This window comes from Coturnix japonica, chromosome 9 (assembly GCF_054131305.1).
Source record: "Coturnix japonica strain WE chromosome 9, WE-NBRP24, whole genome shotgun sequence".
Taxonomy (NCBI): domain Eukaryota; kingdom Metazoa; phylum Chordata; class Aves; order Galliformes; family Phasianidae; genus Coturnix; species Coturnix japonica.
This window is the reverse complement of record NC_140671.1, coordinates 28,337,520-28,350,871: the sequence shown is the minus strand read 5'-3', so window position 1 is coordinate 28,350,871 and position 13,352 is coordinate 28,337,520. Positions and strand designations below refer to the sequence as shown.

General features: G+C 40.2%; 1 protein-coding gene across 16 annotated transcripts in view; it reads left to right on the top strand.

Annotated features, from left to right (window-relative positions):
* The window catches only part of KIF1B (kinesin family member 1B), a 76,771-nt gene that overhangs the window by 48,917 nt on the left and 14,502 nt on the right, over nt 1–13,352 (top strand). For 9 of the 16 annotated variants that reach the window (XM_015882381.3, XM_032448835.2, XM_015882378.3 and 6 more), the window contains 10 exons: nt 571–819; nt 5,794–5,912; nt 7,475–7,560; nt 7,705–7,834; nt 8,194–8,356; nt 8,950–9,040; nt 9,632–9,750; nt 10,668–10,723; nt 12,289–12,397; nt 13,197–13,263. In XM_015882381.3, the coding sequence (XP_015737867.1) occupies nt 571–819; nt 5,794–5,912; nt 7,475–7,560; nt 7,705–7,834; nt 8,194–8,356; nt 8,950–9,040; nt 9,632–9,750; nt 10,668–10,723; nt 12,289–12,397; nt 13,197–13,263 (1,189 nt within the window). Of the gene's footprint in view, nt 1–570; nt 820–5,793; nt 5,913–7,474; nt 7,561–7,704; nt 7,835–8,193; nt 8,357–8,949; nt 9,041–9,631; nt 9,751–10,667; nt 10,724–11,229; nt 11,431–12,288; nt 12,398–13,196; nt 13,264–13,352 lie in introns of all 16 variants that reach the window. The other 7 variants (XM_085509003.1, XM_085509002.1, XM_015882383.3 and 4 more) reach the window with 2 other exon arrangements.

Here is a 13,352-nt window from a genome sequence, read left to right as displayed (position 1 = left end):
GACTGAAACTATAGTGAAGAGCAGAAACTGTTCTTTTTACAGTTGCTGGTCCTGGTGTAATGTTGTAGAATGTGATTTAACTGAACATTAAGTATGCTCTAACTTTATTCCTCCTAGCTAAGTTCTACCTAAAGTCACTGAAGTAGTGCACAGAGAATATGAAGAATACTGGAACGGATGAGAAAAGTGGTCCAGCACCTTATTTGCACATGTGGTTCAAATAATTTAGGTTCTTCTGAAACAAGGATTGCCTGATGGCTTTGTCTTGACAGTGTTTTTATTTACAAAAGCAATGCATGTCAGAAATAAGAATTGTTCTGCTAAATGGATGTGCTGTCAATGTCTGTATGTTCACCCATCTTTGTATTCATTTTCTGTTTGTTCAATCTCGGTCCAAGGATGCTCTTTTTCCTTTCCCTGTTAGCAATCATTTCATTCCATTTGAGATGGTTTGAAGCCTTTATTTGTTGTTCATCTGGGCTCTGTGCTGATGGCAACAGACGACTGTTAAATGAAGCGTTCTTCTTTCCCCTCACTGTGTTAATCAGTATTCCATTAACTGATATCTAGCTCCCCAATTTTCCATGGCTGCGTGAATGAGCGTCTTGCTGATCGCACGCCCTCCCCCACTTTCTCCACGGCTGACTCTGACATCACTGAACTGGCTGATGAGCAGCAGGATGAGATGGAGGACTTTGATGATGAGGCCTTTGTGGATGATACTGGCTCCGACGCTGGAACAGAGGAGGGATCAGACCTCTTCAATGATGGGCACGACCCGTTTTACGACCGATCCCCTTGGTTCATTTTAGTGGGAAGGTTGGTGAGGTTACTGTGAGAATGGCCAGAAGGGACCAGCTCTTGCTGTAGGTTGCAGTGTTTATGCTTTTTTGATGCATAGAATATCTATCCAGGCAGCCAAAATAGCCATAGCATAAATTGGAGTTCCAAGAGAATGAATGTAGTTGAACACCAAAGTTTTAAATTCTACTGTTGAAGACCAAAATAATAATTGAGAAAACAATATTTAGGTGCCACAGTGAATATACTTCTAGTTGTAGACAAGCATCACAACACAGAATGAATGTGGTTTTGCTTGTGTGTGGTATTTAAGCCTTATTTATAGCAATGCTCTATTTAGCTGTTGCAAGGTCACGAAGATGATGTAGTGTCTAATTTTCTCATATAGAGGAGAATATCAGAGTATGGTGGGAAGTCTTTAAGTCTGGTTCAGTGCGTTTATTTTTGGAGAACTCATGTAGCATCTTCTGTGTGGGAAGAGAAGATGGTAAGGAGAAGGGAGAGTGGCTCTTTCTGGAAGGGTTTGAGATTATTTGATTCTCGGGCTTTGACTCTCAGACTGTGTTGCATCACAAAAGGTTACCATCATTAAAAATCACTGGCTGCTATATTTATCAGCTTGTTCCCCAAATGCTATGCTTGAATTTCTAGAACAAGCTGGCCTATGTATTTTAGATGCCTTATTTATTAAATTTTACCAATCCAGATCTGAGTAAGGTGTTATCAGACCTCAATCTGTGCTGTGGACCATAAGTACAGCAAGTTACATTAAAAAAACCTCCTACTTCCTATTATTGCTTCACAGATGGTCTTGATCAAACAAGTAGCAACGTGTAAGTCATGGCAAGAAACGGAAAGATTGTATTTAGTGACTTTCCTCCCCTTTGTTCTGGTACCACTCACCCAACTACGTTTTTTCTGATCTGGTCACTGTGTCACCATACACAGCTGGTGTATGAAACAGGAGGGGGTAGGACTGCATGGCAGGTGGAAGGGAGGAACAAAGGAGGAGGAACCAGAGCTTGATTTTAACCTTTTCTCTGACTGTAGGAAGGGAAGATGATCCCGGTTAGGAAAGTGGGATCTCTTGTAGTTTCTTCACATGCAGGAAACTCAGCTGCATTATTTGTAAAGATGAGGGTCTGTTTGTTCTTTTGAAAAGAACAAAAGATTTTTAGATTAGTTCAGCTGTATTGTGCAACCTCATTCTTTGTAGTGCACCTATTAACCAATTGCAATTAAAACTTGAAACTCTCTTGATCTTATTATCAAAACAATTTATTGTTACTAGAGATGCAAGTAACTACAGCGGTTCTCTTTGATCTCTGTGGATTTGCACCCTTATGTGCAACATCTGATAATGTGTTTAATAAAATTTAGTATTCAGGTTAATCTGGGAGCTGTTTTGGGAAAGCCTTTTTATCAGGCTTGGTGGTGGCTGTCAGCTGGTTAAAGCACAGTGCACTGTTTGCAAAGGCGAGGCTGCTTTCTGTGACAGTGCTGGCATCCTGGGAGCCTTCCCTTGTGTGTGTTCTTTCAGCACAGGGCTGTCAGTGCTTGGGAAAACGTTGAACTATTCATCTTTATTTCACAGACTTCAGGAAACACAAGCTGAGCAAAGGCAGCGTACAGTGAGAGCAGTTGTGCTTCCTGGCAGTTACACAGCTTGCTTCCCATTTCCATGTGTTGAGAATACTGAGCTCTATCTCTGCAGACAGACATATGAAGCTGCAGCAGTGAAGGGAACTGTCCTGTACTGTGTAAGCTGCTCGTAATAAAGGGCTTTGCTCGTGTTGTGGATTGTGTTGAGGAGTGAAATTTATATTATTTTTGAACAGAGATTTTTTTTCCCCCCATTTGTTGGTTAGATCCTTTGTGTTTTCCTGGTGCACTGATTCTGTCAGCAGAAAGTTATCGAATCCTAGTCAGTAGAAACAGTTTTGATTCCTCATTGTATTACAGCATAAGCATTCTAGTTTTGGCCAGTGTATCTTACAGCATAGATGTGTCCATCTAGGTAGCTATTATCTCACACGTGGTAGCATTCAGTTCATAACAAAACCAGCATTCTTGACTGCTTTTCATTAACCATGTTACTTCTTTGCATGTTGTGCAACATGGAACAAAAGGAAGGAAATTTTAAGTTTTCATTGTGTCAGCAATAATGAGTTCAGGTGATGAAGGAGAGAATAAGGGGACGTTGATCATGTAGTTGTCCAACTCCTTGGCCATCATGGTATTATTTTATTCCTCTGCTCTGTGGCGTCCTTCTAGTTGTACTATAATTAAGGAAGAAAGTAAAGGGGGGGGAGGGGGGTGAAAAAAGAGCTGGTCCCTTTAGCCATCTCTTCTGGCATGTTGGGATGTTTTGAAGACTGATTCCTTTTAGTTGTGTGGCGTACCAAACATTTACTGTGTTTTTAAGGGAGGTGGGAGAGGATGACGGGACACTTGATTTAATTCTTGACATGTTCATTTAAAAAACATCTGTTGTCATTCTGAGTTCTGTTGGTTTTGTTTAATTTCCAAACAGTTTGTGTTTTGTTAAATTTCATTTCTAGTTCTTGTTGTGAATATGCTCTTTTACCTCACCAATTTTTCTGCTAATCCAACTCGCCCCTTTCAGTCTGCTGGGCTGAGGTGCAGGGGGGCACGAATATGGTCTGTCTTGGGACTGGGAGTCCCCCCTGGTGTGGGGAAGAGAAGGAAAACCTTCATATTTCATCCACTCCAACTTGATGTTGATTTAGGACGAAGCAGAAGGAATGGCACCCAAAGCAGTATTGCAGCATAGAATTGAATTGCTCTTTCCTCTGTACAGCACACGTACGGTGGCTCTCCATTCTACAGAAGATAGCATCAACTTCACCAAACAGGAAGCTGAAGACTGTTTGCATTATGTGCTTTCCTTTTAAGTTAGAATGATTGAAGCGAGCTGGGTAGTTGGATGGAAAGGCATTAAGGGCGAAGAGAAATACTTCTTTCTTTGGCTTTCTGCTGAGGTGGCAAAGTGCAGTTGTTAGCGACACTGAATGCTTTGGCAGCCGTACATTGGATACCAGCTTCAGAACTTGAGTCATACGTACAAAAAGATATCATTCATGCAGTTAAGATTTTTACTTTCTAGTAGTTTGCCTTTGGAGTAGGAAGGCTTCTGTACTGATTGCCGCTATTAGTTATGAAACCGTTGCTTGTATACATACTGGTGTAAGGTATTCCTTTCTGTAGGGAAAAATACCCGCTTTCCCTCCCCTTAAATGTGGTTTTCAAAGTCTTATTTCCTGATGAGCCCAGAACTGCCTTCCTGACTGCCATCCCTCGTCCGGTCTGAGCGAACAATTCCGGTCTGTTAGTGTGGGGCTGTTCTTTCTGCATGGTGGGATGCTGCTTTCTCAAATGAGCAATGCCTGAAGTTTCAAAGCTGAAAACAAAAACACTTCCTTGGGGGGGGGCAGGGGGATATAGTCCAATTTTATTACTTTTAAATTTAATGTCTCCTTCCTTCCCCTGCTTTTATCAGTATTTACCTCACTTGGGAGCAGACTGAAAAGGAGTTAGATCCTAATCATAGTCGAGTGTTGAGTTTTGTCATCGTATCACTTTAATTTGTTTTGGTTTGTTACTTTTAGAGCTTTATTAATCATTCTCTTTTCTGTTGCATTTTGTCACCATTTCATTTTCAGTAGCGTTATTTCAATCTCTTTGGTTCACAGCTGATACATTTGATTACCTTGTCGTTCATTCATTCTGGGAGTGGGCATGGGAACCCATGGAGGAGCACTTACCTTTCCTACCTTTGTTTCTTAGCTATGTGTCATGAGCAGCTGAGTTAGGATGAATTTGGAACAAATGCAGCTGATGGCACCAAGCAGAAGCAGTGCACACTGAGCTTTCTGTCCTGCTTTGTCATGCAGGACATTTGCAGTGAATATTAAACTAGGAAAGTTATAAAACCTGAGAAATTAATTATGCTTATTAAAGGTTAATAAAAAGGACTGTAAGCAGCAAATCCAGCTAAACAAATCAATAAAGTTTCAGTATAATTTAATTTGCATAAACTCACAATAATTCTCTACATAATTAGTTAATCACTTTTAATTTAGCAACAGCTAAAACTATTGGTTAAATTCCATCCATCTCAGCCTTCTGAACTCTGAAGCAGCCCACTCAGATCACTCTTCTTTTTCCCCTGTGTTGAGAACCATCTCCTACCTGACTTGTTGGGCTTCTCCACATTTCAGGTTTTACTCGAGCTGATTGCTATGAAGTGTGGTATTTTCTGCAATGCACTGCAGGAACTTAAAGTGGCTCGATAATGTTAGTCTAATTCATAATTAAAATATATACAATAAAACATGTTAACTGTTCCAAAATAGACCCTTCTTGTAGCTATATATGATTTTACCTGGCAGATGGGTTTTTATTTACTGGGGAATTTCTGATTTCCCTGCATACAACCTTATCTACCGTATGTAGAAAACACTCAGTCAAATTTCAGTTTTAGGGAGTGTTTTAATTGTTCACTAAAATATTGGAGGCTGTGTGCTCACAGAATATAAATAGTATAAATTCCCTTTTGATTTATTTAAAACTATGCTCATAGGGTGGAAAAATAAAAAAATATTCTTTAGTAGTTCCTTAGTAGACTTCAGCCATCTTGTTAACAGCTCTGTTTACAATAGTGGCGCATCTAAAATTACCTTCAAAAAGCCATCACCTTATGTGTTCTCCTTCATATGTTTTGTAACTCACTAATATAAGCCCTCTGTCTCAGGTTTAATGTGATCTAGGGTGCTCTGTGGCTTTGCTTAGCTTTGACGCTGCTGAGGAGCCCTGTGTGGGCAGCGTGGATATGAGACCACAGTACAGGTCTAGCAGATGGAATAAACTGTCTGAAGATTTGAATGTCCCATTAGCCAAGCAAATGCTGCAGTCTGGTTTTGCAGATGATGGCCTAATGCTGTTTGTGTTTTCTTTCCTTCTTATTACCAGAGCATTTGTATACCTGAGCAATCTGCTGTACCCTGTGCCTCTGATTCACCGAGTAGCTGTTGTTAGTGAGAAGGGAGAAGTACGAGGATTTCTGCGAGTAGCAGTGCAAGCTATAGCAGGTGAGGCTCTCAGCAAGCTTTATGTTGCAGCTCTTTGGTGCGTTGTGTGTAGTTGCAGCTTTAAAAAAACATACAGTCCACAAGCAGTTATTCTCTCTTAATCCTAAATAGTTTTAGTGTTTCAAGGAACACTTTCTTTTTGTTATTAAGTTGCTGTTGAAGCTTTTTCATCAGTGTAACCATGTGGACCAAGCATGGATAAACCTTGAAATAATGATACTGACCAGAGGCTTTGAACATGGTGATGGAATGCAATGCTGCTTTTTAAGTCAGCACAAAATAAAGCAAAGGTTCTTTTTTCTGACACCCAATATAAACAGTGCACGAGGGTATATGCAAGGCTGATAATTGTGGTGACTTGCAAAAAGTAAAATGTACTCTGCGTTTGTTCCTCTTGAACCACCCTTCTGAGTAATGTGTGGAGGTGTGCTCCATCATTCTCTGGATGAGTAGCATGTAAAGAAGGTCCTGAACATTTTTCAGCCTAATATAAACAAAATTCAGTAGCAGTTTTCCACTTCACTGCCTCACTAAAATATGCAAAGGCTCATAAAGTAGGAAACATGTTGGAGCAGGATTGATAAATAGAAACGGTAACTGCTCCATACAATTGTGAACTGCTGTTTTGTGCATGCCAGAGCCTAATGCCTGCTAGTCACCTGTTAATGGCGGCTTTTTACCATGAAATCATCTAGGTGAGTTTTATTCATGGTAGTTATCCATGTTTCATCAAAGCTGGTGAGAGCACAGATGCTTCCCATCATTTGTCTTTTTTAGCAGTGGCTACCTGCCAACGTTTCTTTATTTAGGTATGGTAACCTTGGAAGTTTCTCTTTCCATGGGAATGTATAATGAAATCTCAGACCTTGAAGATGTGTGAGAATCACTCTGGCAAGGGCTTAAACAGCAACTGGAATAAAATCTATGTTAATGTGTACAATAGACTTATTTCTAGTTTAGCTTGGTCTCCATGGTATTGTTATCCAAATAAATGGATGATATAAAGGAATACACTGTGACTGTTAGAAGTTGAAATGTGGGCATGTCTTGAAAAAGTGCTGTGGCTTTATTTGGTCTCTAGGTGAAGTTTCAAAGCACGTCCTGAATCTTGAATTTCTCCTGTAAGAATGCACTTACTGTGGAAATCAAGTAGCTGGCATTTAACCAAGCCTCCTTGTTGGTACCCTCCATGAGGAGGGAGAGGTGGAATGGATAGAATGTACAGACAAGAACCATCTTTTAAACTTGTATTATGTATTTGTGGAGCTTTGCTAGTGTGATTACTTTACTTATGGCTACATAATTTTAGATGGCAGTTTATATCAATGTACGCCTACCCCTCATGGGGGCCATTGTATTATGTTAAGTTCAAGTGTAATATTTAGATATAAACAAATAATAAAAATGAGTATTAAGGACACTTTGCATTCAGAATTCTCTATAAAGTTTAGGTGTATTCGCAGTTAAATTTGGTTTCCCACACTGAAGAGTTCTGTTATCAGCTGACTGTCTTTCTCTGCTCTTCCCCCATTATGCTTTTTTCCTTTCTTGATGTTTTTTAGCTGATGAAGAAGCCCCTGATTATGGATCTGGTATTCGACAGTCAGGCACAGCTAAAATTTCATTTGATAATGAATATTTTGATAAGGTAAGTGCTAAAATTTAATTAAATATCTTTGAGCACAGTACCTTGTGCTTCTAAGAGAAATATTAATCTAAACAGAGGAAGAAAGACATGGGAAAACAGGGACCTGCAGGCGTCTGTTAAATGCAACTTCACTTAATTTTTCAGAGTGATTTTTCTGCTGTCGCGATGACTCGGTCTGGACTGTCCTTGGAAGAACTAAGAATTGTGGAAGGGCAGGGACAGAATTCAGAGGTTATCACTCCTCCAGAGGAGATAAACAGAATGAATGAGCTAGGTAAGCAAGAAGTATGTAGTATTTTCTTAGAGAACCTAAGGAGAATTTCAGACAATTTAGTCAGTGATAAAAAGGGATTTGGGATGTCCTTAAAAAGCATGATGAGTGGGGAGAGGTTGTTATTAATGCATTGGAGTATGGCAGATGCTGAGTTCTTTGTTTGGGTAATTATGCAGAACAAATGCTTCAGTGTACTTAGGACTTTTTGTTACCATAAAAAGCAAATTGAACGTGTGTTGGGAATACATTGCTGCCTGCGGGAGTATTTTTAAGGAGACAAAAAAAAAAAAACAGCAAACAAAACACAAAAAAATCACCAAACCAAAGGTTTAACTCTGTGAGCTGTTTGTTTCTTTCAGACCTGAAGTCATCCACTCTCCTGGATGGAAAAATGACTATGGAAGGATTCACTGAAGAAATTGGTACTCACTTGAAGCTGGGTAGTGTGTTTACCTTCCGTGTGACAGTGCTACAGGCCAGCGGCATCCTTCCTGAATACGCAGACATTTTCTGCCAGTTCAAGTAAGAATTTGCTCTTATTTACACTAGACAATTGATGGTTTAATAGTGAGATCAAATAATAGCGGGCAACAAAGGGTCTGATGGAGAGCTTTCTAAATCAGTGGTACAGCAGGAGAAGAACAATGTTGGTTATCAGAATTCCATCTAGAAACAATGCCTGACTTGTGTTGGCATGGTGTCAAGGAGTAAAGTTTTGCAGAATTAAGTATCAGTGGGCTCTTGAAGTGGCTACATTTCAGAGTTTTGCTTGAATTTTCCTGTTTAATTATTGATATTCAAATGCCCAGGCACAAAACATATGTTACCCTTGAGTAGATTGATCTCTCTCTGATGAAAGTGCTGTTTGATTTAGTTTTGTAGGAAAGAGAATAAAATTTTGATGCCATAAAGCTAAAACAGGACTTTTGGTCCCAGTGTAAAAGAATTGTGGTCCCAAAGAGATTCTAAGCTATACGTCACTCTGGGCTGTCATCAACTCCCTGTAAACCTCTGACAGACTAAATGTATGAGTTTACTTTTGGTGTTGGGTTCACAGCACAGCAGCCTCCATTAAGCTGTTCTGTTTTGTTGTGTGTTTTCTCATTTTTAAAAAGCTTTTTACACCGTCACGATGAAGCTTTCTCAACAGAACCTCTCAAAAACAACGGTCGAGGAACTCCACTTGGTTTTTACCATGTTCAGAATGTAAGTACAACTTCTGATGCATAGTAAATGATTGTTACAGCACTGGGGAGTTGTGTGTATCCTTCCTGTTAAGCTCATGAGAGGTGTGAAGGAAGAAGGGAAAAGGAGAATTACTAAGAATAGACAATAGGAGGAGTGATCAGATGAATGATGTAATCCCCGAAGGAGAACAACTTACAGAATGATTATATGTGGAAGATTTAACTCCATGGTTTCACAACTATTTCCTGCCTTTAAAGTCCCTGTTTCCATTCCAGGATGTTCAATGAAAACCATCTAGAATTCAGGAAGTAAAATATGTATGAATAGCAGTTCTCATGATCTCAAATGAACAGAATAAATCTGTTGTCATGAACTGTGGAATCTTTTTGCTGTAGGTAGCTTCCACTTCTGCTACTTGAAATGCATCATACCGAGGCTTTCAATTTTTTCTTTGCTGAATTAATCCTTAGAACAAAAAGGAATGCAGCTGCTTTTTTTCCTTTTTATACCTCTAAACAGTGTGAAGGCTGTAGACTCCTAAAATTAAAATTCACATTTTTAAGGCTGCTTCTCTGTTTGCTTCAATTTCTTTCCTTACCTCCTTAACAGATTGCTGTGGAAGTGACAGAATCATTTGTGGAGTACATCAAAACAAAGCCTATTGTTTTTGAAGTCTTTGGACATTACCAGCAACATCCTCTACATCTACAAGGACAGGATCTCAATAGGTATTGTTTGCTGTTCTGGCATAAAGGCTGATGTGATTTTGTTCATGTTACCACTGCAGGTCAGGCAGTTTTTCGTACTCCTGAAATTATACAGCTGCACCCTCCCAGGGAATCCTGACTAATGTACATGCGCTGGCAGAGGCCTGCTTACACAGCATAGTGTATTTTGTTAATGAGTGATGGGGTTGTCTTACCATGTCAGACACAGAATGCTGCTTTGCTGATACTGCTGCATCCACCCTACAAGTACTGGCAGTAACATATTGCTGGAGGACTTATATCCCACTTAGATCTGGGTAATTCTCATGCTCTGCAAGGTGCAGTAATCCCTCAGAACAACCTGATGCATAAAGATAGGGTAAACAAGGAAGAGAGGTAAAATTAAGGGGAAAACAAAAGGCTTTTCAATGCATTACACGTCTTGGAAGTACTGAGCATTTGAATGTTTGAATTTGGAGAAAGGGCCTCTAATCCCCATCTTCAGCAGTTTAAAGGGAAAGGCAGCTGGTTGGGTTACTTGGTCTGGTTAGCAATCCTGCTAAAGCAGCGAAGAGGCAGCATGTGCAAGTTTTAAGAGAAAATGTCAGTAGAGGTTTGTGCCCTTTCTTGAAGATATTTTGGGAAATGTCTGTTACCCAGTTAAATTTTGGGTGCAGGATGAGGGTGGAGTAGTTGGAGATTATAAATAGATATTTTTCCTCAACAGCTTGAGTTAAGTTGCAATAGAAAAAGGATTTGTATTAGTCAGAGAAGTGTGCTGAATCTGCTTCTTGTGACTGGTGATATTTATCTGTCTTCATAGAATTGTGGGAGTCCTTTTAAAGGCATATACTGGAGAATGTTTGTGTGTGTGTGTATCTGTTTGTATACAACTTTGCTTAGCTGCCTCTAAAAACTCTGCCTTCTTTTCTCTATAGCCCTCCACAGCCGTCTCGAAGATTCTTTCCTCCCCCTATGCCACTCTCAAAGCCAGGTGAGAACCGTTCTCTAATTCTGTGCATCACGTGTTTGTTTGCCATGGAAGATGAAGGTTTAGTATACACGTGAGCCAATCAGGGCACCAAGAAAAGAAATGGAGTGAACTCTGCAAAGGGCATTGGATCCATCTTTGTCTATCTTCCTCTTTACGTATTCAGCCTCTTCTTACAGTAAATGCATCTTGGGTCATTAAAGGGCTCTCCTGAGCTGTTAGCTGTATTCCATGAGCTCTGGCTGTGACTCTTCTTGTGCTTACTGAGCACGTGTCTGGAAATATACTTATCCATTAATCACTGTCTTTCTGCTGCATAACGTTTTTGGTCACTAAGCCAGTCTTGTAGAAATTATTCTTGTTTTCCTTTGCTTAATTTTAACAATGCATGCTGAACTCTTCTGGTGTTGTTTTTTTTTTTTCCCCCATTTCACCTCTTACTCCTTCTGCTTAATCTCACCTGCATGTTTCTACCATCGCTGTTTTTGTGTGTTCCATTCCCTTTGCAGACCACGAAAGAAAAATTGAATTAATTAGGTATCTTATGTCTGGCTATGTAAACGTGCATGTGCTGAACACGCTATCCGAGCATGCCAACGTGCTTGCATCCTCTGCTGTGGCTGCTTTCCAGGATGGGGCTGACCAGCTGCCACCCTTTCTGTTTCTGCCTGTTCCCAGCTGTCAGAGTGAGCGGGCTCCTAAACGAGATGGTTAGTAGCCAAATTTGATCTACAGTAGAGGTAGAAGTAGTTTTAAAACGTGCTTCAGGAATCCTTTTTCCTTATTGTTATCTTGAAGCATTCTTGGCTGTAGAACTGCTGCAGCTACAGTTACAGAAAGATGATGCCATGTTTATGTTCAGGGTTATGCTAGAAAAATTAAGCTCCAGGATGCTCAGTATCACAGACTCTTCTGTGGCCTTGCGTTTGTTCCCCAGAATCTCCCAGACCTGTTTTCTTATCTTCTGTAAATAATCTTGAAACACTGGGATGACAAAAAGCAGATATAGAGGAGTCAATCTACTGTGTTCTGTAGAGGCTTCTGTTTTGCTCATCATGATTTGTTACTGACTTGATATGTACAGTGCTGATCCTTTCTCACTGTGGATTAACTCTTATTCAGCCTCTTTATGTGCATATTTTGTCAGAACTGGTGCAGGAGGCACTTCACACCATAGAGGTGAAGACCAGATTTTTCAGTTCTTCATTTACTTCCTTCTGCGGGGAAGGGAAAATGTATATTCTGTGTTAAAAAGAATATTGCAGATTGAGACCAATTCTACACTCCAAGCTGTCAAACAGTAAAGTAGCTGGTGGACATCTGAGGAAACTGTTTTCCTGTGAAGCTACAGAGACTTCTGTTACGTACTTTTACAAGCTTTTTTTCCTGTGTACATTTGTTTCATTGTGGGCTTCAATTTTATTATTTACTTAATTTAAGTAACCTGTGTTGATACCAGCACTTTGAGGAATAATGCTGTGAACCTTCTCATCGTGGAACCAAATGTGATCAGAACACGTGCGCAGAATACACACTCTTTTTAAACCATTCTTTCTTCTTTCTTTAAGTGCCAGCTACAAAGCTAAATACTATGAGCAAACCCAGCTTGGGCCAGAGTGTGAGCAAATACGACCTCCTTGTCTGGTTTGAGATCAGCGAATTAGAGCCAACTGGAGAGTAAGTTGAGCATTAATTTGTGTTTTAAGAACAGTGGTTAATAGGAAGATGATCTCTTACCTTGTTCTGTTCAGACAGCGGTCTTCGGATGGGGCTGGAATTAGATGATCTTTGAGGTCCTTTTCAACCCAAGTCACTCTATCACAAGGTGGCTGCTTAGTAATCATCATCTGAGGATAGTCTGGTTTATGTTATTCTGGTCTCTGTCTACTTTGTATTGAAGGGGTATAAGTTCTGCTGACATTTGTTGTCCTGATTGAAAGGGACTGAAGAAACAGAATTGCCGTTCCTTAACACTTGAAGCCCATGAGCATCAGCTAAGCGGGGCTGGGGACATTTTATTTTCCTGTGTTTAGGCCATGAATTTAAATGACTTCCCCTTTCTCCAGGGGAGGTTTAGGTTGGACACTGTGGGGAATTTCTTCACATTGAGCAGTGGTTAAGCACTGGTGCTGCTGCCCAGGGCAGTGGTGGAGTCCCCATCTCTGGATGTACGTAGGTCACTCTGAAAGTATACGGCTCCTACTTCCATGGAAACTACAGCAGATACAAAGAGCAGCACAATAACACAATTTGACAGAGCAAATTCTCAGTTACAAAACACTGTTTTTCAACATAGTCACCACCGTTAGCTGTGCGTATTTTCATCAGCAGTGAACAAATCCATTGTAGAAGTTGGTAGAAGCAGTCTTATTTCTTCGGATATTACACAGAGAGATAAATGTTGGTGGCAGAATACAGACTAATGTTGCTGTACTATTATGTTTTTCCTGCCTTCTGATTTCTGTGTCTCACACAGGTATATTCCTGCTATTGTGGACCACACTGGATGCCTGCCTTGTCAGGGGACATTCCTGCTTCACCAGGTACTAATGAAGGCTGTAGAGCAGCAAGTTTCATGTCTGCAGGGGATTAGAGTGCTAATGATAGATTTTTGCCTCTCTCATGTCTTTTC